Raw genomic sequence first — 23603 nt, forward strand, 5'->3', positions numbered from 1 at the left:
ATGCTTAAATTACTAAATTACTACTATTATATATTATAAGTCTATGCCTATATAAGCACCTATAGCTGCTAATTCCTATGATTTTAGCTTCTCTTTAGGGGGGGCATGTTATGATAGGTATATATATGCCTATATAAGTACTAGGGCCAGTATAGATAAACCTAGTATTATATAGTTATAGGAAGTATAAGCCTTACCTTAGATAGTAGCCTACTATAGCTTAGGCTAAAACCTACAGGCTAGTACTAGCTACTATAGCCTGGTACTAGCTACTATAGCCCTAGGTAGATACTATATAACAGCCTATTAATACCTTACCTTTATAACTTACCTAATGATAACTAAGGACCCTTATATAAAGGATAAGAGGTAGAATAGTATAAAGGAAGGACTAGGAAATATATAGGTAGTAAGTATCTTTTATATTTTATTCTTTTAACTTATTAGATTTAATTAAGATATATATATATTCTCTAGCAGTTTGCCTTTAGCCCTTACCTATATAATAAGAAATCTATAAGTCGTAACATCTATAGCTACTTAATAAGCCTACTCCTTAAGATCCTAGAAAATACCTAGTAGGAGAGGTTCTTATAACCCTAAATTTAATAGTAGAGTAGTAATACTAGGGATAATAGAGGATAAAAAGGACCTTACTAGTATAGAGATAAGTTAGTCTTTAAACTAGAGAGTACTACTAATCTAGTTAGTCCTTATAGTAGTTATATCTCTTAGATTAAAGCTTATTATATTATCTAAGAGTTTAAACTAAGTAGACTATAATAATTCCTAGATCTCTCTTACTCTAAATATATTATACTATTATATAAGGAGCTTATCTTTTACCTCTAGTATTATATAGTCCTTATTTATCTATATCTTATATACCTCTATACCCCCTTCTTTAAAGTAAAAATAGAACTAATCCTAGTACTCTTCTATTAAGAGACTATACTATAGATAGTACTACTAGATATAGATATAAGGAACCTAGTATTACTAAAAGAAATTATAATTATACTATATAATAGTAGTAATTTTACTATTAATCTTAACTCTATCCTTAATATACTACTTTATAAGGTAAAGCTCCTTAATAGTATACTTCTAAAGGGGTTATAGAAATATATAAAGTTTAGGGTATTTCCTATATTTAGCTAGAAATTAAGTATAGAATACTATCTCCTAATAAGTTATATAGTTTTACTAATAATCTACTATATTATTAACTATATAATAGTACCCTTTAATACTATACTTAACTTAAGTTATATAGTTAGCCTTTTTAAGGGACTTATACTAGGACTCTACTAGGTTTATAGTAATAACCTATAGTAGTAGACTTAGGTACTACCTTATATATATAGCCTACTACTCCTTTATCTTTACCTATTTATTAATAATATACTTATAGATATTAAACTCCTCCTTTTTCTTATATTTTAGCTTTAGCTTTAGTATACCTAGTCCTAGTTATAGAGGTATAGATAAAGGAGGTATAGTATATATATAAGCTTAGTCTACTACCTAAAGTAAGATATTAGGTATATTATCTATTATAGCCTTCTCCTAAGTAGGTATTAAGTACTTAGAGTTCTTATTAAGTATCTCCTTATATATAAAAAGAAGAGTATATATAAGGTAATTCTTATACTACCCCTTTATATATATATATATAGCTTAATAGATTACTCTTATAATCTATAGGTTATAACTAGTAAGCTGCTAATATAAGGTATAGTTAGAATAGATAGTATAAAGGAGATATTATAGTTTAACTTTACTACTAAGCTTAAGTATACCCCTAAATACCTTCTTAACTATAGACTACTCTATAGAGGAGTTATTAGTTAGGAACTAATAAGGATACTAGGTATATATATAATTAGTAGTTATACTAGCCTCTTTAGCTACCTATTACTTTAAAAGATATAATCTAGTAGTAATAATATTAGAGTCCTTATATAATAGGAGTATATAGGTATAAGGTACCTAGCTATTAAAGGGACTATAGACTATAATTATAAATAAATACTAGCCTAAGTAATAACTAACCTATTAGTAAATATTTTAGACTACTAATAGTGTTATAATAGGTATACACGCACCTATATAAGTACTAGGGCCAGTATAGATAAACCTAGTATTATATAGTTATAGGAAGTATGAGCCTTACCTTAAGTAGTAGCCTACTATAGCTTAGGCTAAAACCTATAGGCTAGTACTAGCTACTATAGCCTAGCACTAGCTACTATAGCCTTAGGAAGATACTATATAATAGCCTATTAATATCTTACCTTTATAACTTACCTAATAATAACTAAGGACCCTTATATAAAGGATAAGAGGTAGAATAGTATAAAGGAAGGACTAGGAAATATATAGGTAGTAAGTATCTTTTATATTTTATTCTTTTAACTTATTATATTTAATTAAGATATATATATATTCTCTAGTAGTTTACCTTTAGCCCTTACCTATATAATAAGAAATCTATAAGTTATAATAGATATAAAAGATTATTCTAAGTTTTAGCTCTATCCTACTTCTTTACCTATAAAGGTGTTATAATATTTAACCTAAGTAATGTTATATATAGCTATAGTCTTATATAAGACTACTTATTACTTTTCCCTAGTAAACCTAAGTTGTCTTTATTAGGCGTATTAGTATTATCTAAGGACTAAGGAGCATTAAGTATATATTAACTATAAAAGTCTTTAGTTAAGGCTATAGGGTAGTATATAAATATCTAGGAGGCATCCTATCTATAACCTGCTTAAGGGATATTCTAAGTAGAAGACTATAAAGATAGTATAGCTAAGAATAAAGCTGATATATCTAGTACTACTAAAGGTATTAGTACTAGTTAATTAACTTAATAAGATTCGCGTAAAGGTACTAAAGATTTATATAATACTAGATACTTATTAAATAATAATAAGAGAGGACCTACCCCTATTCTCCTATATAATTTCTACTTAGTCCTAGTAGTAGAGGTAAAAGAATATACCTAAGACCTAGGGTTAACTTATACTATTTAAGCTCTAGTTATAGAGGCATTTATAAAGGTACCGCGCTTAGATATTAATTAATTTAAATCTAAGATTATATCCTTAAATAAGTCTTAAGTATAGTAGTAACTAAACTATATATAAAGGTAGAACTAGGCTCTTAAGTAAATACTCTTAAACTATACTAATAGACTAAGAGAAGCCTTAAGGGAAGGATATATTAGGCCCTCTCTATTAGCTTAGTACCTAAGACCTATTACCCTCTCTTAAGATCCTTCTACTAGTAGAGTAATAAGGACTCTTAGACCTCCTCTAACCTATATAAGGGAAACTACTACTAAAACCTCTACTTTATCTTTAAGTAGTAAGAAATACTAAAGTAGTAAGGTTCCTAATCCTCCTCTTCTTACTAATAGAGAAGACCCCTTATATAAATACTAGACCCTCCTTATATAAAATAAAATTAAATAAAACCACGATTACTTTACTAAAGATATAGTAGAGGAGACTAAATAAAATATTATAGGTTATATTATTTCCTATATTAGTAGAAAAGTCTTATATTACCTAACTCCTTTCCTTACTTCTTATATAAAGGCTAATAAAGTTACTTTAGATAAGGATATCTTTAAATTCCTAGATAACCTTCTCTAGAGTCTATATAAATATAAGGATATAAAGAAGTAGTTATACTCTTTTATATACTATATTCCTATAGACCTTTAGAAGTTTTAATTAAACTTTATATAATTAGCCTTAGATATAGATCTTCCCTAGGAATAGTAAAAAGAGGACTTTTATAATATAATAGATCCTCTCCTTTAAACCTATATAGTTACTATAGAGTAAGATAAGGATATTAACTTTTATAAGTACCTCTAATAAGCCTACCCTATTACTTAAAGTCTTAGTAACTACTATTCTAACTGTAGAAAACTAATACTTATATTATATAAGGAATAAGTAAAGAAGAGATAATAAGAAAGAGTAAAGATAACTACCTTAGGTAGTATAAGTACTTTATCTTCTAGTTATATATAGGTACAATCTATATCTAGAGCTCCCTTATATAATATAACCTATAAAGGTAAAGTAGAAGTCTATATAGAGATTAGACTATATAATTACTATAGCTAGTTTAGCTATTTATAGAGGCAATACCTATAACTAGAGATAAAGGTAATAGAGTTAGTAGAAGAAGAAAGTACTAAAGATGTCTATATAAATAAAGGAGATTAGTCTTTATTAGAAAATAATAAGACCTAGGTAAAGTCTCCTACCTTAGGTCTAAACTTAGAGTAATATATATTAAGGGTTCTTATATAAATCTTAGTTACTTTATTAGAGGTATACCCTTTACTATATAAACCTTAATTATATCTAACGGCCGCGCCTTAGAAATTTATACCCTAGCTAATACTAGTACTAGAGGTATAAGTTTTATTTACCCTAAGCTACTACTAACTCTCTAGTCTATAGGTGCTATAAAAAAGAGAATAATAGGTAAAGGGCTTAATATTACTAGGTTTAACTAATATATAAATAAGAAGGTTAATTTTTACTTTTATCTTTAACTCTATTTCTAGGATTAAATAGTTTCTACTTATACTTTTATTTATAATATTAGCTATAATAATATGATTCTTAAGTGATAGTTTTTTAACTAGTATAATGTCCTCTTAGACTATAAATAATATAAACTAGTCTAAAGATAGCTACTAGTTAACTAGTCCTTTTAGTATCTTCTATACCTACTAAAAATCTCTATGCGAAGTAAAGAACTATAGAAAAAATACTAAGTAGATATAGACTATAAAGATAAAAAATTTAATAAATACCTCCTTCCCTTAGTATAGGTTATTAAGGGAATTAAATTCTAAACTTAAGATATATTTAAGCTTTCTATTTATAAAATACAAGTTGTACTAATAGAGATCTATACTATTAACCTTATATAAGTTTAAGCAGCTCTTAAAGATAAGGAAACTAAGGAATTACTAGCTTTTAAGCTACTAGCTACTTATAAGGAATTTCAAGATGTGTTTTCTAAAATAGAGTCTAATAAGCTACTACTATATTATATAGGGGTTAATTATAAAATATCTCTTATATATAATAGTCTACTAGAGCTTCTACCTAGTCCTCTCTATAGAATATCTCTAGAGCAGCTTAAGACTGTAAAAGAGTATATTATTAAGAATATTTAAAAAGGCTTTATTATAAAGAGCTTTACCACCTACACTTCTCCTATTCTTATAGTAAAAAAGCCTAGTAGGGGATAGAGATTCTATATAGACTACTAATAGCTTAATAAATAAACTACTAAGGATTTACACCCCCTCCCTCTTATTATAGAGTTGCTTTAGCATATTAGAAAGGGCAAGATTTATACTAAGCTTAATATTTAATAAGCTTTCTACTATATTTATCTTACTAAGGATTCTAAAGATAAAACTACCTTCTATATAAGATATAGGTTATTTAAATACTATATCTTGCTATTTAGATTAAGTAATAGACCTATAGCCTTTTAATATTTTATTAACTAGGTTCTCTTTAAGTATTTAGACGATTTTATTATAGCTTTTATAAATAACATGCTTATTATCTCTAAAAACCCTATAGAGTATAAGGAATAAGTAAAAAAAGTACTAGATAAGAAAAGCATCACGCGAGCTAGCTTAGATTTTAACTAATAAGTAGTTAAATTGCTAAGTAGAAACTATAATATATAAGTAAGGCATGCTGTTACCTAAGGCCAAGATGTATTTAGTGCGCTCTTATACTTTAGAACTACTAAGGCGCGCCTATATAGTTAGTTAGATAAGAATCCCTTATATTAGTAAGATAAACTTACTTATATAACACTCTCTATATTCTTATAAGGGATATAAAGTGTTAACTTAAAGTCCTACTTAATAGGTGCCTTATTAGAGCTAACTAGTAATGCTGTAATATAAATCTTACTATTACTGCTATTATGTAAAGTAGTAGGTAGTAAGTACTTAGCTACTAGAACCTAATAAGCTATAGGATTATAATAATAGTATATATAAGTAGGCTCTTTACCTTCTTCCTCTAAAATAGGCTGTATAATAGTAAACTAGTAGTAATATAGCATAATAGGCTGGTTAGTAGCAGGCTGTATAGCTATAGATAATGAACCTTGCGCGATAACTAATAATACTAATTAAGTAGAACCTAATACTATAGTATGCTATAGGTAAAGTAATAAGCCTATAGCTGTTCCTAGCTAAATAAGTAAAGCCTGGCCTAACTAAGTATTTATATAAGTGTCCTCCTCTATAATTATATTAGTTAGTAGGATAGGATAATAAAGTAGTAAAACCTAGATATATAATACTACTTAATAGCCTAGATAATAATTAGTAATAGTTTAAAGAGATAGAAGGTTTACTTACCTTAGGACTCTATATAATAGTCTTTATAGATACTACTAGCTAAAATAGCTCTCTAAGTAAGCGGCAACTATAATAGATTGCGAATAATACTGTATAATAATAACTTAATACTATAACTCTTATATAATAGTAATAAGTCCTAATAGACTGGACTATAATAAGTAGTAGATATATTAAGTATATAGCAGCTAGGAATGTCTACTTTACTATTAGTAGGGTATAAATTATTTAAATTATTAGAACCTTTACGCGTGATAGTTAGTTTACTAGATTATAGCTAAATTAGACTGGGATAACAACATACTTTAATAGGGAGCTTTAGATATAGCTAAGTAAGATAGTAACCTTCTATAGGTTATATAGTAAAAGAGATAGTAATAGAAAGAGATAGTATAGTAGTAGACCTAGACTAATAATTATACTTTATAACTATATAGAATGCTTAAATTACTAAATCACTACTATTATATATTATAAGTCTGTGCCTATATAAGCGCCTATAGCTACTAATTCCTATAATTTTAGCTTCTCTTTAGGGGGGGGCATGTTATAATAGGTATATATATACCTATATAAGTACTAGGGCCAGTATAGATAAACCTAGTATTATATAGTTATAGGAAGTATGAGCCTTACCTTAGGTAGCAGCCTACTACAGCTTAGGCTAAAACCTATAGGCTAGTACCAGCTACTATAGCCTAGTACTAGCTACTATAGCCTTAGAAAGATACTATATAATAGCCTATTAATACCTTACCTTTATAACTTATCTAATAATAACTAAGGACCCTTATATAAAGGATAAGAGGTAGAATAGTATAAAGGAAGGACTAAGAAATATATAGATAGTAAATATCTTTTATATTTTATTCTTTTAACTTATTATATTTAATTAAGATATATATATATTCTCTAGCAGTTTACCTTTAGCCCTCACCTATATAATAAGAAATCTACGAGTCGTAACAAATAGTATATTAGGTATAGGAATATATAGGAAGGTACCTTATTTTATTAGGGGTTCCTATATAAAATAAGGTACCTCCCTACTAGATTATATACCTAGATAGACTATTTTATATATTAAATCTATAAGTATAAGTTTACCTCTCTTATATAAGGTCTTTAGGTAGTTATTCTTTATAAAGATTAGTCTAGATAATTTAGTTATTATACCCTTAACCTTATATATTAATATTACTCTCTCTATATACTATTACTTCTTAGTTAAGTATACTATAGCTTTCTCTATCTAAATAACTTTAGGGTTATAATAATCTACTATATATAGATTAGGTACTATTTTATAGGTTAAGCTAATTTATCCCTAAATTATAGCCTACTTAAGATATTTACTACCTATATTATAAAGATATTAAAGACTATACTTAAGATGTCTAGTACCTTATAGGAATTTTAAGAGGGTAGAAGTACTACTATAGCTATTAATAATTAGCCCTATTATATAGGCCTATAGCCTATTATTAATCTTAATTTAATCTACTAAGTTAAGATTATAGTTATATAGCTCTAAGAGCTTAATATCTACTATATTACTATCCTTAGAAAAGATTACTTATATATAGCTATTATACTACTTACCCTCTTAAATCTATTAAAACTACTCTTATTTATTATAGTCCTCCTCCTCTTCTATAATAGCTAAACTAGCCTTAATCTTATACTTCTTAATAGCTATAGGGCTATACTTATTAGAGTTCTAGACCTTTATATAGATATAATAGTTATAGTAATAGGTAAGTTAACTACTAGACTTAGTCTAGTACTTATACTAGTATAACTAGATATTTAAGATATATAGAAAGTATATATTAAAGTCTTTAATTAAAACTTAATAGGTAGGATTACTATCTTTATTAGGGTATAGGTATATAAGGTACTTATACTAGATAGTAAGGTCTAGAGGATTTTATAGGAGAGGATAGCTAGTAGTTTTAGCTTATATATAGTTAATATAAGGATGACCTATTATAGTAGATATAGTAGTAGTAGTTATAGTAATAGTAATAGTAGTAGTAGTAGTAAGAAGTATAAGAGAAGTACTTAGTAAACTTAGTAAGTAGTGCCCTTTATAATATATAGTTTAGTAGTTAATATTATAAATAATACTATATAAATTTATATGGTACTGGAAGTACTAGTGACTGGCTAGTTATGCTATAGGAAGGTGGCTAGGCGCGCATATAGCCTGTAGCTTTAGGGTAGTTTTGTTGCAGCTGATTAGACGCGTTGATTTCCTCCGACGCGTCTGTGAACCTTTCTCTCTGTTTTCCCTCCCTCCCACTTCTGACGTGTTTATCTCGGTTAACACTTCCTGAGGCGCACTCCAATGACAGATAAGGTGGGTCGTCACTCGTCTGTGTATGTAGTCAATCATGTGAAGAGGAGAAGATATTGTCCTATCCCTTCAACTATCTACATACCAAAGCAACTACTCGTACCTACAGTCAAATTGAAGACGTTAAAACCCGCTTCAACAAACTGTTGGTCACACTGCTAAGTACAGATCCACTAAATATTGCTATCTCTCAGCACGTGCAGTGGAGCCATTAGCGCAATTACTCCTCATATAACTTGCCTTGCTCGTGCGCATTCTCCACTGCGCTTCTCTTCACCACCCTCGTCTTCCTCATCAACGTGCCGTCACTACACGAGGCACAGATTCATTCCCGCCAGGATTTCTTCTTCACAGAGGCATCTCATGATGGCCGATGGACATGTCTCCTCCGATCCTGATGTCACGAGTCTTTTGGAATACCATGACAGCGAATTCACAAATAAGAAGTTTTCGGACTTCACGATACGGTGCCAGGGGAGGGAATTCTTTGTTCACAGGGTTATATTAGCTGCAAGGTCGGCATTCTTCAACAAAGCTTTTAACCCTACCTCTTTATGGACTGTTCGTATCTTCCCTAGGACACGAGGGGTGCAAAGCTGATCCTCTGTAGGAAGCCAAAACTGGGACAATGGACCTAGAGGAAGACGATCCCGACATTGTCCACCAAATGCTGTGTTACTGCTACTGCCCAGCTGAATTTCAAACAACAGAAAAGTTTAAGTTGTCGTTGATGAACGAACCGAGGCCAGATGTGGAAGCAAAATTAAAATCGTGGATACTGCTTCACGCCTTGGCCGACAGATTTTTGATCGAGGGACTCAAAACAAAGATCATTCGCCACTTCGAACTAATGATCAATGCCTCTGGTTTCCGATACTATATTTGCGGTGGCGATTTCAAAAATAACAGAAAACATCTCTCGCCGGCAGGAGTTGGAAGGATCGCCCGTGCGGTCTTCGAGACGACTCACGAAAGGGACACCCGCTTGCGAACCGTGACTCTCTCGTTGGTCTCGCTCATTCTCCCGATGCTTGGGGCCAGCAGTCGTTTTGTTGCAGAAGTCAGCAGAATCGAAGACTTTTGGATGCTTTTGGCCATGAATCACGCGAAAGTTGACTTTCGAGCCCGGACATGCCCTAGTTGCTGCGAAATTGACGTTGCGGAACTGAGGGAACATTCTCTATTTGAGGATATGTCGCTGGATGACGGTCGCAGGAGTCACAAGAAGTTCAATCGCGGCAAGTTCCAGTGCGACAGTTGCAACGCGCTGCACACTGTCGACGAATGGAACGCTTTGCATTCTCGTTGGGAATCTGATATTGCTCAGATTCTGGTCCCATGGGACTCCGAAGACGAAGAAAGCATCGACAGCCGTGGTACTTCAAAGAAAAGGAGGCGGGTGGGCTAAGGCTTCCTCGGCCTATCTCAAGAACGCTTCTCCCTAGAAGCCGCTGGTTGAACCCTTTCCGCAGTCTGGTGGGGGTGGTCAACACTGCGAGCTCACGCTCAGACTGCCACCTCGATTCTCAGATCTGTATTTTGAACGGTGTTCATTTTTGGTTGGGCGCACGATCTTTCTGGTTGATTTTCGGCGTTTGGAATGGGAAAGGAGAGCCAGTGTCATTCAGTCCCTTCATCCGTCTTCGCGTCTCTTCCAGGTGTTACCCATGCTGTTTCGAAGCAGTCCGTACTGCCATTTGTTTGCCAGGTCTGAGTTTGCTGCGTGGGAGAAGGCAGCGAGCAGTTCTTTCTCTTTCCAGGCCTTGCGGGCCTTGTTTGCTTGTTGGCGTGATAGTTATATTGTAGCTGCCGCGAGCAGTCCTTTCAATCAAGCTGGCTCTTCGCTTTTGCTTCATCAGGACCACTCCTGGCTCTACTCTCCCGTGTCTGATACAAATGTCGCAACGACAGTCACCAGACACTCCTGATGGAGTTGGTGGGCAGCCCGAACTCACCCATGCCATGGCGTCGGCCTCACTCAGCTCAGGCGACAGATGGACGTTCCCGCTCGAAGAATTTGCAAAGAGAAACTTTCAAGTTACCAACAGAGGCACAGATATCACTCTTCGTTGCCAAGGCAACATATTCCACGCTCACAGCGTTTTGTTGTGTGCAGAGTCGGAGTTCTTCAATAGGGCCTGCGATCCGAATTCCCCTTTCAAGGTTCGTCTTCCATTCACTCCGTATGAATCCGTTTGGAGCTGATGAGCTTTGACGTAGAAAACGAGTGATTTCGACTTCGACGAGGAAGATCCGATCGCTGTATAGCTCATGCTCAGCCATTGCTACCACTGCCACGGATGGGGCCCTTTAGATGAGGTCCTTAAACACGGTGCGGCGAAGATAACTCCAGCAGAACAGTTAAAACGTACAATCCTAGTATATGTAATTGCAGACAAGTACCAATTCCTTGCGCTTAAGGAATCGAGGATCCCGGTTTTCGAATAACTATTATTGATCGTTTTCAAGCCCGTACTGCTCAAAGAAAAACTGTTTGCCTGGATTCCTGGAGCTGATCTCTGGACTTCTAGTGTAGGTCAGATCATCACCCTTTTTTTCGAGAAAGTCCCCTATACAGATAGACGACTGCGGCGCTTGGTCCTATTCTATACGTCTAAAATCATTAAAACCCTCATGGTTTGGAAGAAGTTTCGAAACGAGATTTGCAAGATTGACGGCTTCTGGGAGGATTGGGCGCACTTCACCATGGTTGAGGCAGGAGATCGGCCTCGGAAATGTCCTTCTTGTGGACACGCAGTCTGTATAGACATGATGGAGTATCTGGCGATGGCGAAGTTGTACAAGTGTCCTTCCTGCCCGGCAAGTCATATGGTTGAGGAGTGGAACTGGGCGTGGGATGTTGAGTGCGATTCGGAGGGCGGAGTTTCTCAGAACCAGGAGGTCGAAGTGTAGCCTGTCTGTAGAGACCAGAAAACGACTCGCTGGACTCTTTGTCCCGCTCAGAATTCAATTCATTGTTGGCAAGGGCAACGGACCCAAGCTGCGAGACGGACGATTGAGATGGAGTTGTGAGGGATGGCCAACTTTCTTCAAACATGTGGATCCCGAGAGCTGTCCATGGTCAATGGTCGATTTTCCTCTTTTCCGGCAATCTGGGGGCCTGGGATTTCGCGCGGACTAACAGTTGTCGGCCAGAGAATGACCTGTCGTCAACACTTGCAGGCATCCTCACCAACGTGAAGCAGTAGGCGTGAAGTGGGCCGGAACCGTTGCATTGCTTTGTCTCGGAGAGGACGCGCGCGAAGACGACGCGACGGGAGATTGCTTGGTGTTGTTACACAAGACCACCGACAACCGGTAAGTGGCCGCGCCAGTCACCAATTACGTCACTGCGCCCGAAGCGACATGGAGTTCGTCGGCGCTCAGGCCTCCCTACCAACCTCCATCGAGGCGAGTCCTTGTCGATTTCTTGCGTGCCTTGCTATCGCACCACCGCACTACCGCACTCTCGCCCTCGCCGGCATCCACCCCTGAGTACCGAGATTCGGAAAGCAGAATACGCGACACACATAATGAGGATTGCAACTTGAGCTTGAACGCTCCTCAGCATCAGTGTTGAGTGGCGTGAACACTCTGAGCACTCTGGATTTGAGTGGCTCAAATTCTCACTGTCTGTCTTCTGTTGACAAGCATAGACAATCCCGCTGGCCCTCTCTACCTATTCGTAGGAGTAGTGTGCGACAATTTTGGCTACGAGGCCTCGTAACTTGGTACCAAAATGGCCGCCGACCGTAACAGAACCAGATTTCTTCTGTTATGTTATCTTAGAGCGAGCGGTCTATTCTGCAGTTTCCTCCGACATCTTCCTGCGTGTCGCACACCGCACGCTGTTTTCTTTCTCCACTCTACCAAAATTCTCTCTTGTAGCTCCTCTTCTCATCGTTCTCATCCACAAACCACGACCGCTCATCAAACAGATGCGGGAAACTCAAGCTAAAGGTTCCAAGAGGAGATGTGGCTTTTGACGGTCCCCAAGATGACTCAATTCACTGGAAGTTCTTCGCCTCTGGTTTTGGGACTGTCTAAGTTTCCTTACAGCAAATTCACTGACAAGACTCACACGGATCTCACCATCCGCTGCCAAGGGAGAGAGTTTTATGCCCACAAGATCATACTGGCCACGAAATCGGGTTTCTTTTTCAAGGCATGCGACCCAAAATCCCCATGGATTGTCCGTATTCAGTCTCCGCAGCAGTTTACGCAAAGCTGACCGCCATGCACAGGAGGCCAGGACCGGGGTCATCAACCTCAACGAAGAGCATCCCGTGATGGTCGAGGCTATGCTCGAGTTCTGCTACAGGGGAGAGGAAAGCTCCTTCTTAGACACAGTCGTCGGCAAGCTAGGCGGCGATGGTGCAGAAGCAGAGCTGCGATTCTACGTACATTTGAACGCCATGGGAGACAAATACCAGATAGAGCCTCTCAAGTACCACGCCTTCCGCCACTTCGAAGAGCTGGCCACGGAATCTTTCAACGCCCAGTACACGGGTTACGGGAAGCCGATCACGCCGGCAGGCGTCGCAAGAATCGCACGCGACATCCTCGAAACGACCCACGACACAGATAGCTCCTCGGATTACCCCCTGAGAATTTTCTTTCTCTGCGAACTCTCTCAGAGAGTCGACACCTTTCGGCGCAGCAAGCGCTTCACCGCCGAAGCCGATCGAATCGACGGCTTTTGGGAGACGACGAGCAAGGTCAACGCCGAGTTTGGCTACCGCTTGCGCCACTGTCTGGTTTGCGGGCATCTTCAGGCTGAGGACTTGAGGCTGAAGGTCTCGTGCCTTATACTGTGCACGAGGTGCGGCCAGTCTTCTAACGCCATCGCGTGGAATAAACACAATTCACGAATAGATGCGACCGCCATGGAGCCAGACACGGAATCTGAGGAGGAACGCAGTGGTAAGAAAAGTTCCAAGTCGAAGAAGCAAGGCGCTTGAAGAGTCGCTCGTCGAGGCGCACTTCAGTCGGCACCCCTGAAATTCTCGTTTGGCTCCAGAATCACACCGCCCAACGCCGCCACGTCTACATGCTCAGCGAATCAACGAGCAGAATCCCGGAATATTCCAACCGAACTGGGGCATAGGGCAGAAGACTGAGGTTGAAATGTGGTTGCTTGCTTTTTCACCGGCTGCGGACGGACTTCCGCAAAGCTTCTGTCGACGACATCACAACTTCTGGATCATGCCCGATTGATCCAGCTGGAGCTGGGATGGCAGGTCAGCGGGTGGAAGTTTGGTGTTTGATAAGGGCACCGTCATGATTCACGCGCGTTGTTTGGCTTTGTCTCACTGTTTAGACTTCGCGGCACGACGTATCGTATATGTTTGCCGCACTCTCGCCCAGTATCCAATTCTTCTTCCTCCTCCGCTTGCCCGTTGTGTTCGATCTCGCTCTCTACACTGAGTCATCAGGACTTGTGCCTCCAAAGTCCCCAATTGCAAAGATGCCGCCGGAAAAGAAAGATGCCGAGTCTGAACTCGTGCAGTTGGAGCAATTCCCAAAAAGCAATTTTCAATTGAAGAAACACACGGACCTCACGATCATCTGCCAAGGCAAAAAGTTCCATGCCCATAAGCTCATTTTGAGCATGAAATCGGGGTTCTTCCAAAAAGTTCTTGACGCGGATAGGCAATTCGGCGTGCGTCCGCTTACCCCTGTTCGTGACATATCGCTCGACCTCGCTGACTTAAATAGAATTTCAAGATGAGCATAGTCAATCTGGACAAAGACGTTCCCGAGCTTGTTCAAAGGATGCTCGAGTTCTGCTATACAGAGAAGTTTGACGAGTACCCTGGTCCCCCCCTCGTGCCGCATCACTGGAACATTGCCAATAAGAAGATGCATTTATACATTGAATTATACACGGTGGCGCACGAATATAATATCGAAGCGCTCAAGGAAGCAATCCTAGAGAAAGCCCGTCAAACGCTGGGAATACTCTCGAACCAAAGGCCGACTACTAATGCGAAAATCTCACCACTGAGCGCGGCAAGCATTGCCCGCAAGGTGTTCAAGGATCGCTGCTCAGATGACGGGATGCGACTCCTGGTTCTTTGCGAGATAATGAAGAACATCGATGATCTCATGCTGGACCTTCAATTCAGGGACACAATCGACCAAATCAATGGCTTTTGGAAAAATCTAACTCACTTGGGAGCAGTTGTACGGACGGCAGCCATCTGCTGCCCCCTCTGTACAAAGACATCGACTCGAAACGGCTGCATGGCCGAGGAATTACGTCCAAAGGCGGAGCGTCAGTGCAAGCATTGCGGAAAAATCTCCCCTTTCGACGTTTGGCTTGCGAATAGCAACGAGATACCATATCTTGTGGTAGATCCACCAAGCGACGATGAGGAGGAGAGCACGACAATTATGACTCCCAGCACGGAATACTCGATTGTCTCCAGATGAAGCGCGAAGAGCTTTTATTTGACTTTGTTATTGTTCCAACCAGATTGTCAGAAGTTTTGTTTCCACAAATCTCTCAGCTGCTCTTTATCCACCCAATACTTCAAATGTAACGAGACTACGGCTCAAGAGCAAACCACATAATCATTTCATTCACGCAAGGCACTCTGTCTCTACAGTCTGGACTACGAGTTATGTACCGCAGGGACTATGGCCGGGAGTTGGGGCAAGTAGAAATTGATCAGTCGAAGCAAACCAATCCTTCCACCTCCGAGATCTCCTTGACTTTGAAGTGAATGCCTGCAGATATTCCCAGGCGCGGCTGGAAACGGCTCCCGAGACTGTGAGGGAGACGTACCGTTTGACCTGTCGTGGAGGGCTTGATACTGCAGTCTTTGTTCGGGCGTGCTTTTCAGGAAGCCGTAGAGACTGCTTGAGATCTTTACGCCTCGACGCTCATATTCTGACCGCGTGTCCCCGATTGTGCAAACCTTAAGCAACCTGTCCCGCGCTCACCCTCTCCTTCTGCTCATACTTCTCAACCCATCAACAAAGAACGGCGAAAGAAGGCAAACAAACAGTCGTCAAGTCTTCGCAAGTCCCACGCACAATCGCCAAATTAGAGTGACCAGATGCAGAACACGAGGAGAAAGAAACTCATTTTGCGATCATGGACTAACTCGTCTGCTGGTCCCGAAAGCTGTTAATACAAGATTGAAGAAAAGAGGAAGGACAAAAGCAAGAGACCGCCTGTGAACGCCCATCGCCGCCGTCGTCGCCGTCCCCATGTCAATGCCGTGCACGCATATTCCGACTATCCGACTGACCAATGCGCCCCTTGGGTGTTCGTAGTAGCCGTCCCATCCAATTCAACACCGGATCCAACGAATGCCACAGTCGTAAAAACAAGACTCCCTCCCAAGAACCATTCCAACCTTCCTCCCCTCCTCCTCAAAGTCTCACACGCAGCAGTCTCAGCGCTTCGACTTGCCATTGAATGCGCGACGAGTGGCGCCTCGGATGGAGGAGAACATGCCCTCCTTGGCAGACGCCTGAGACGGACCATGAGCCGGGGTCTTGGTCGCGGGGTCCTCCGGCATGGTTACGCTGCGCTTAGATGCGTGTCCAGACGGCAGCGGACGAGGGCCATAAAGGCTGGAACCGGCAACAGAGGAGCCGTTGCTCTTGCGCTGCTGCTTTCTGCTGGGACGAAGCGGGGCGGGGACCAAGTGAAGCGTGTCCTTCGAGCCAAAGAGGCTGGAGCTGGCGCCGCAGTCGTCGCTCTGGCGCTGCTTGCTGCTGGGGCGGAGCGGGGCGGGGACCAAGTGCAGCGTGTCCTCCGACGGCTTGAAGTTGTCGTCAAGCAGTGGAGACATGGACAGGCCCCAGGCTGTCGTCATGGCATCCGGAGAGTGCGGGTCGAAGGCGTCGCTCAGGCGCTCGACGACGGGCCTACTGCTGGGGAAGTCTGCGTCCAGCATTGGGGATTGCTCGCCGTCTGAGCCGAGCATGGTCATTATCTCGTCGAAGAGGCGCGGAGAGCTGTAGGGCGTGCCGCCCGGGCTGCGCTCTCGAAGACGCGCCACTTGAGGGACACCCGGGATCGAGATGCCCTGGCGTTCGGTTTCCATGTCGGCGGTGTCATTGTGGCCGGCGCTGGCTGGAAGCTTGCCCTTGAGGCCGCTCGTGGTCGAGCTGTCCGAAACGACGCTGTCGCGGCGCTCGTGCTCTTCTTCGAGGAGGGCAAGGTGGTACTCATTGAGCGGGTGCCTGCTGTCGCATGGGCTCGTACTGGATGTGCCCGGCGTTGCGATCGCCTCGCGCTCGCGCTCAACTTTGAATGGGTCGGTGGGGTGAAGATGCCTTCCCGGGTGGCACATGCCCATTTCTTCGTCAATCGCGGCGGAACAGCCCTCACGCTGATTGCCCAACATGCGAGAGATGACTCCATGCATGGGGCTCTTCTGGCCAATCTTGCACGGACTCTCGACGACGTCACCCAGATTCGTCAGCGCCGCCTCGCAAGTCGCGCTGAGCATTGGAACACGGTACTGGGAGAACGTTAGAGCGAGGTTCATCAGAAATTCGGAGGGCTAGCTACTGACCTTGTAGTGATTGGCGTGGTACAAGTCAACAAGAGTGCGCAGCTGGGCCTCTGTCCTGGTGCCCTTCCTCAGCGGCGGAAGCTCGACACCGTAGCAGAATGCCACGAGCGGGCGAACGAGGAGAGAATCCTCCTCCAGTAGGAGGTAGGTCATCTCGGTGTCCTTTTACGTGATCAGCATTGGGCTTGAGCTCAGCGGAGAGTGACTTACCGGCGAGGGCCTCTGCATCTCCATCGCAGCGGCCATCCACGGCGAACGCGTCAGACTGTTTTCTTGTCAGCGCGGACAGTGAGCTTTTCAGGCCGGGTTGACTTACACAAGACGGTGAGCTTTCAGCTCAATACCGTCTCCGCAGCGGATCGTGACGTCCGAACCCTCCTTGGTGTGCCAAAGGCTATAAACATTGAGCGTAATCCGTAGAAATAGAACAGAGGACTCACGTCGAGAGGTTGCCAAAGTGATGCTGGCGGCGGGGCGTAACGGGCGCAATAGTAAGGCTCTGGGACATCATCTTGTGTGTAGAAAGTGGAATGAAGGGTAGAAGATGTGGAAAGGAAAGTAGTGTTGTAGGTTGAGAGTTACAAAGGCATCTGCGAATGCATCTTGAGGGACGGCCAAGCACGGACACTGCAAACAATACGGAGGGCCGGGGTGCAAATGTGAAATGAAGTGAAAGCACAGATGTTGCCAAAAGATTCACAATGAGAAGACCGGCGGAGCTCGCCGTCAAGTGTTAATCCACGCCAGGTCTGATGCAAGCCCTGTGGCTTCGAGGCCGCGTCTTGAAAGTCTTGATGCCGATCGCGAGACCCATGACATCAATGGAGGCGTGCAGTATAGAGAGATTCATGGGAAAGCCTTACCCTTTCTCCCGTATACTGCCTCCCCATTCTTCTCTTACCTCGATGGCAGAATCCCGATACTCTTATCGTTTATAGCTGCTATACATGCGCCATCCTCACGTTGTCCTTTCTAAGCTGTGGTCGTAGCTGGCCGGTGCAAGAGCTCAAGTGATGGTCTGAGAATCCGAAGGCGTATCAACGAAGTACTTGCGCTGCAGTGATGTCAGCCGCCGAAGGAGGACCAACATGAACTTCTCCGCTCAAGGAGCCCGAAAGATCTGAGATGATAGGTCGACGCATCCCCCGGAGAACTTTGAGTAGAGTGTCGCCTGAACTAGGCACCTTCATCCACAACTGCCATGCTTGACACGGATTGGGAAACGCAAAGGAAAACGTGCGAAAAGCACTTGTCCAAACCGGAGCAATTGAAATCACGACTGGCAAAAGGAAACAGAAGAGAAAGGCGACTGGCGAAGAAGGGAAAGGAAAGATAGAAGATTGTACACGTTGTACATGTACAATGAAGTCCGCGAAGGAGACAATGCCTTTGCGCAGGCTGGATGCTTACATCGCACCACACGGTCCCAACTCAACTACGACGGCGTGAGAGAGAAGAGATCCACGTACCTTCACAAGCCCACCTACCCACAAGCCGCGATGAGTCCATCCCACACACCCCACGCCTCCCACCCCACGTCCAACTCAACGCCTGGTCACAAGCAACGCCCACGAAGCTCCGCAAGCGGCAAACCACGCTCCCACGCACCCTCCCCAGCCCAGCAATCCGACCACTTTGTCAGCTCGCTCGCAACTATGCCAAAAGCGGAAGGAGGAGAGACTCGGTCGGACACGGACGAGGGAGCACGCACGTGGAGCGCCACCGGTAAATAGCGGGTGGACGCTAGCTAGTCAGCTAGTCAGGCACCGTCAAAACGTCGGCGACCGAGCGAACGGCCGGCCGTTGCGCTGCGGCGGTGCGGGGGAGCGAGGGAGCGGATGGCGATACGTGCCGCGCTTCTCGTGTGTCGCGTCGCGTCGATTCGGCGTCGGAGTTGGAGTGGGAGCTGGCGTCGTGGCGCGCGTCGGCGGGTCGCAAAGCGAAGCTCTTTGCATGTGTTTGGCGGCTAGGTGAATAGCGAGATGCGGTGGACTAGTAGGTTGGAGATGCCGAGGCGGCTTTGATCGAGACGGCGCAGCTGTTTAATGCGGCGGTCAGCTTGGGGGGAACCACAGCTACGGGGTGTCAACGTCCAGCTCCAGATAACAAGTCCCTCCCCCACGACGCTAAATTCTGGACGGGAAAACGGTCAATTTTCACAAGCCAAACAGGGATCCAGCGGTCATTGGAGATGAATCCATTCATTTTTTCTTTCGTCTCGTCGTCGTACCAACATTTGTTGTAGTCTCCATCTCTAGCGTTACGTGGCGTAAAAGAAAACGAAAAGATTTCCCCGCAGCCCCATATCGTCTTTGAGTGTGAACGAACCAGTTGACGTCCGGAGAATTCGTGTTGAAATGAACCCCCCCAAACGCCGGCGCTCGTACATATGGCGACCATCTCTCTATTAGCCTGCAATGATCTGCAGCTCTTGCTTCATTGCAGCTCAAGAGTCTATGTTGAATACTTGAACAGTGTGCGTGCTCATTCGTGTGCAATCCTTTTTTGGGTATCCCTGACGCCAAAGAGTTTGTTGAAAGTAGGTCAAATCCCCGCTGAACGACGTTGAGTCAACAGTGGGTTTCTAGTGAAGGGCAAATTAGAACTTGAGCTCCTTGGGCTGTTCCCAGGGGAAGCTCTGGTCGCTGAAGTGACCGTTCTGGGCAGTCCGGCGGTAGATGGGGTTCGTGAGGTTAAGCTCGCGAACAATGACACCGGGCCTCATGTCGAAGTTGTTGCGAATGATCTCAACAAGCTCGTCGGAGGACCTGGTGGAAGTGCCGTAGGTCTCAACAAAGACCGAGAGGGGCTCGGCGACACCAATGGCGTAAGAAAGCTGGACCAGGGCACGGCGCGCGAGGCCGGCCTTGATCAGGGACTTGGCAATCCAGCGGGCAAGGTAAGCGGCCGAACGGTCGACCTTGGAGTAGTCCTTGCCGGAGAAGGCACCACCACCGTGAGCACCCCAGCCACCGTAGGTGTCGACGATGATCTTGCGGCCGGTCAAACCAGCGTCACCCTGAGGACCACCAATGATGAAGAGGCCAGAGGGTTGAATCTGCCGAACGTTAGACGGGGTTTTCGGCGTTATTGGTACGAGCAACTTACGTGGTAGACGGTCTTGTCGTCAAGCAGGTTGGCGGGAATGACCTTCTGAATGATCTTCTCCTTGATCTCCTTGCGGAGCAGCTCAGTGGTGATGTCCTCGGAGTGCTGAGCGGAGACGACGACAGTGTCGACGCGCTTGGGTACGACAGCGCCGCCATCGTGAGCGTACTCGATGGTGACCTGGGTCTTGGTGTCGGGGCGCAACCACGGAAGAGAGCCGTCGTTGCGGGCCTCCTTCATGGCGGCGTTGAGCTTGTGGGCAAGCTGGATGGTCATGGGGAGCAGTTCGGGAGTCTCGTCAGTGGCATAGCCGAACATGATACCCTGGTCACCAGCACCGAGCTGCTCCAAGGCCTGGTCGTAGTGAAGACCCTGGGCAATGTCGGGCGACTGCTGCTCAATGGCAACGAGGACGTTGCAGGTCTTGTAGTCGAAGCCCTTGGCCGAGTCATCGTAGCCAATGTCCTTGATGGCACCGCGGATGATCTTCTGGTAGTCGAGGCGGGCCTTGGTGGTGATTTCACCAAAGACCATGATCATACCAGTCTTGGTGGCAGTCTCGCAGGCGACCTTGGACAACGGGTCCTCAGCCAAGCAGGCGTCGAGAACGGCATCCGAAACCTGGTCCCTAACGAGTATTCAGCCATGGGTCTGCAGAGGGTCGCGGTCGCGGTCCGGAACGTGGGGGAACGTACGCAATCTTGTCGGGGTGACCCTCACCGACGGACTCGGAGGTGAAGAGGAAGGTGCCCTTGGGGCTGGTTCCGTTGACGGCCATTGCTGGAGTGGAAGAGGAGGGATTGAGGGGAAAGGTGAGGATGTCGGGAAGAATGAGGACAGAAGTGGAGAGAGAGCGGGAGGGAAAAAGAGGAACGGACGCGGGAGGCAGAATTGGAGGCGGAGGGGAACAATGCTAAGAAAAAGCGTCGCCTGGGACTAGCCGAACTGCGATGCCGCCGGCGCGGAGCACCTCATCGCTCACCGCCTGCCTAATCCAACCGAAACCTTCGGCCATCGGCCATCGGTGACTTTTTGGCGTCAGGTCTTCCTTCACCCAACGGTCCCGTCAGCTCAGCAATCCGACACGCCTCGCCTCGCCTCGCCTCACCATGAGCAAGTTCGGCACCCTGATCATGGGCCCTGCCGGCGCCGGCAAGTCGACCTTTTGCTCCGCCCTCATCCAGCACCTGCGCACCCTCAAGCGCTCCTGCTTCTATGTCAACCTCGATCCCGCCGCCGAAGAGTTTGCCTACGAACCTGACGTCGACATTCGAGACCTCATCACCCTCGAGGATGTCATGGAGGAAATGGGCCTGGGCCCCAACGGCGGCCTCATCTACTGCTTCGAATTCCTGCTCGAGAACCTCGACTTCTTGACCGAGCCGCTCGACGATGTGACGGAAGAATACCTCATCATCATTGACATGCCCGGCCAGATAGAGCTGTACACGCACGTCCCCATCTTGCCGACCCTCGTCAAGCACCTCACCCGCGGATCGCTGAACATCAGCCTGTGCGCAGCCTACCTGCTCGAAGCGACCTTCGTCGTCGATCACGCCAAGTTCTTTGCTGGGACTCTGTCGGCCATGAGCGCCATGCTCATGCTGGAAGTGCCGCACATCAATATTTTGAGCAAAATGGACCTCGTCAAGGGTACCATTGCAAAGCGCGAATTGAAGCGATATATGAATCCAGACGCCGACTTGTTGGAAGATGATGAGTCTTCGCGCAGGATGGAATTCGAGCCGTTGTCAGAGTCGACCGACCCCGCGGCGACGAAGAATGTCCTTGCGGGCACGTCATTCAACAGGTTGAACAAGGCCGTCGCACAGCTCATCGATGATTTCAGCATGGTCTCATTCCTGCAGCTCAACGCCCAAGAAGAGGACAGTGTCAATGGCATTCTGAGCTACATCGATGATGCGATACAATTCCACGAGGCGCAAGAGCCCAAAGAGCCCGAAGACGAACTCGACGAGACCATGGCAGGCGAATAAATTTCAGAATCTGGGTTTAATTTGGCATTGGGCGGAGTCTAGAGGTCTGGACGACAAAGATTTGCATCGCAACGGCGTTATTGGGAAACTTGATACCAAGGACAGGCAGTTTGCGGAGGACGAGCTTGTAAGAGCTCCATGAAGACTGGCGCACACGTTCCGCAAGACATCGAATTGTGCGGTTTGCAGAAGAAAAGCCCCATGCAAACAAGCCGTCAAAAGTGTCAACTGCATCGCTGGCACGTACGTAGCACATGGACAGCTCAGCGAATCTAACGACTCGACTGGGAACTCTCGGCCTTCTCGCGACAGTGAGACATGACGCAAGTTAGAGGCCGGATGAGATGAAACCTGCCCGAAAGCTAAACGCCGAGTGGGGGAAATCCTCGACGAATCGGATTTGCCTCCATTGCACGCTCCTACATGTGCGAGCCGATACGACGGCCGGGTCACTTGTGCCTGGGACCCTAGCGCCACACCGTCTGCTCCTCAACCCTAACGCTCTCACCAAAGACGGCATCACTGCAACATCACCAAGTGCCGTATCCCAACATCAAGTTCCATGTGTTAAGCCACTCTTAATGGCAAGCAACTTGGTCTCGTCCTCATCAAAAACCAGATTTTACCCCGGCAACGTCTCGACGGACAAATACGGAAATGCCCGACTTCAGCCTCGTAGGTCACGAAGTCCCCGTATGCGCAATCTCCTTCTTTGCTAGAAATGAAGAGAACAAGTACTCCGCTGGAAGATTTAATCAAGAGCTCTTGTCACGATGCTGCAAAAATAGCCGTTGTCCTTGGCAAGCACGGCAACTTGTTGGGCTGCAAGGCTAGGGCCATCATGTCCTAAAGACACAAGGCTTCACTTGTGGTTGATTCATTCGTGTGTTGTCAATGCCAAAGACGATTGAGTTGCCCGTGTCAGCATCCACCGCTACCCAGCTCATGTTGCCATTGGACACATACAACTAGGCTCAACTAGGAAGGACGTTTGACCTCCATTGCATTCGTTTCCTTGCTCTCCAAGAAGCCGGTGCCCGCTTGTCGAGACGTTGCATACATACCGCCATGGCGCAAGATTGGGACTCCACGCAGTTTCTGGGCGGTGCCCATTGAGCATTTGTCTATATGTGCACACGCCCCACATGCAGACGCTCGATTCTCGA

The 23603-nt window shown here is 44.0% G+C and overlaps 6 protein-coding genes across 6 annotated transcripts; 4 read left to right on the forward strand and 2 right to left on the reverse strand.

Moving 5' to 3' along the window:
• The first annotated feature begins 9073 nt into the window (after nucleotides 1-9073).
• On the forward strand, nucleotides 9074-10333 carry J3D65DRAFT_73796 (uncharacterized protein). The gene is made up of 2 exons (XM_066804137.1): nucleotides 9074-9356; nucleotides 9406-10333. Exons 1-2 carry the CDS (start codon nucleotides 9159-9161, stop codon nucleotides 10201-10203), a joined length of 996 nt encoding a protein of 331 aa, XP_066652597.1. The 5' UTR covers nucleotides 9074-9158; the 3' UTR covers nucleotides 10204-10333.
• Nucleotides 10334-12792: 2459 nt separating this feature from the next.
• J3D65DRAFT_605750 (uncharacterized protein) lies at nucleotides 12793-13756 on the forward strand (the record flags this gene model as incomplete). The annotated part of the gene is made up of 2 exons (XM_066798372.1): nucleotides 12793-12987; nucleotides 13040-13756. 2 exons carry the CDS (start codon nucleotides 12793-12795, stop codon nucleotides 13754-13756), a joined length of 912 nt encoding a protein of 303 aa, XP_066652598.1.
• A 506-nt stretch (nucleotides 13757-14262) lies between these two features.
• On the forward strand, nucleotides 14263-15230 carry J3D65DRAFT_684755 (uncharacterized protein; the record flags this gene model as incomplete). The annotated part of the gene is made up of 2 exons (XM_066803791.1): nucleotides 14263-14457; nucleotides 14514-15230. 2 exons carry the CDS (start codon nucleotides 14263-14265, stop codon nucleotides 15228-15230), a joined length of 912 nt encoding a protein of 303 aa, XP_066652599.1.
• Nucleotides 15231-16201: 971 nt separating this feature from the next.
• Nucleotides 16202-17843, reverse strand: J3D65DRAFT_605752 (uncharacterized protein; the record flags this gene model as incomplete). The annotated part of the gene is made up of 5 exons (XM_066798373.1): nucleotides 16202-17278; nucleotides 17333-17494; nucleotides 17543-17597; nucleotides 17649-17726; nucleotides 17773-17843. The coding sequence occupies 5 exons, from the start codon at nucleotides 17841-17843 to the stop codon at nucleotides 16202-16204; spliced, it is 1443 nt and encodes a 480-aa protein (XP_066652600.1).
• Nucleotides 17844-19831: 1988 nt separating this feature from the next.
• Nucleotides 19832-21421, reverse strand: J3D65DRAFT_74608 (S-adenosylmethionine synthetase). Its single transcript, XM_066804144.1, has 3 exons — nucleotides 21136-21421; nucleotides 20441-21068; nucleotides 19832-20390 (listed from the first exon to the last, which is right to left on the reverse strand). The coding sequence occupies exons 1-3, from the start codon at nucleotides 21216-21218 to the stop codon at nucleotides 19932-19934; spliced, it is 1170 nt and encodes a 389-aa protein (XP_066652601.1). The 5' UTR covers nucleotides 21219-21421; the 3' UTR covers nucleotides 19832-19931.
• J3D65DRAFT_73811 (GPN-loop GTPase) lies at nucleotides 21266-22609 on the forward strand. Its single transcript, XM_066804138.1, has one exon. The coding sequence runs from the start codon at nucleotides 21550-21552 to the stop codon at nucleotides 22435-22437; it is 888 nt and encodes a 295-aa protein (XP_066652602.1). The 5' UTR covers nucleotides 21266-21549; the 3' UTR covers nucleotides 22438-22609.
• Nucleotides 22610-23603: the final 994 nt, after the last annotated feature.

Source organism: Phyllosticta citribraziliensis, assembly GCF_038025025.1.
Source record: "Phyllosticta citribraziliensis strain CPC 17464 chromosome Unknown J3D65scaffold_10, whole genome shotgun sequence".
Lineage (NCBI taxonomy): Eukaryota > Fungi > Ascomycota > Dothideomycetes > Botryosphaeriales > Phyllostictaceae > Phyllosticta > Phyllosticta citribraziliensis.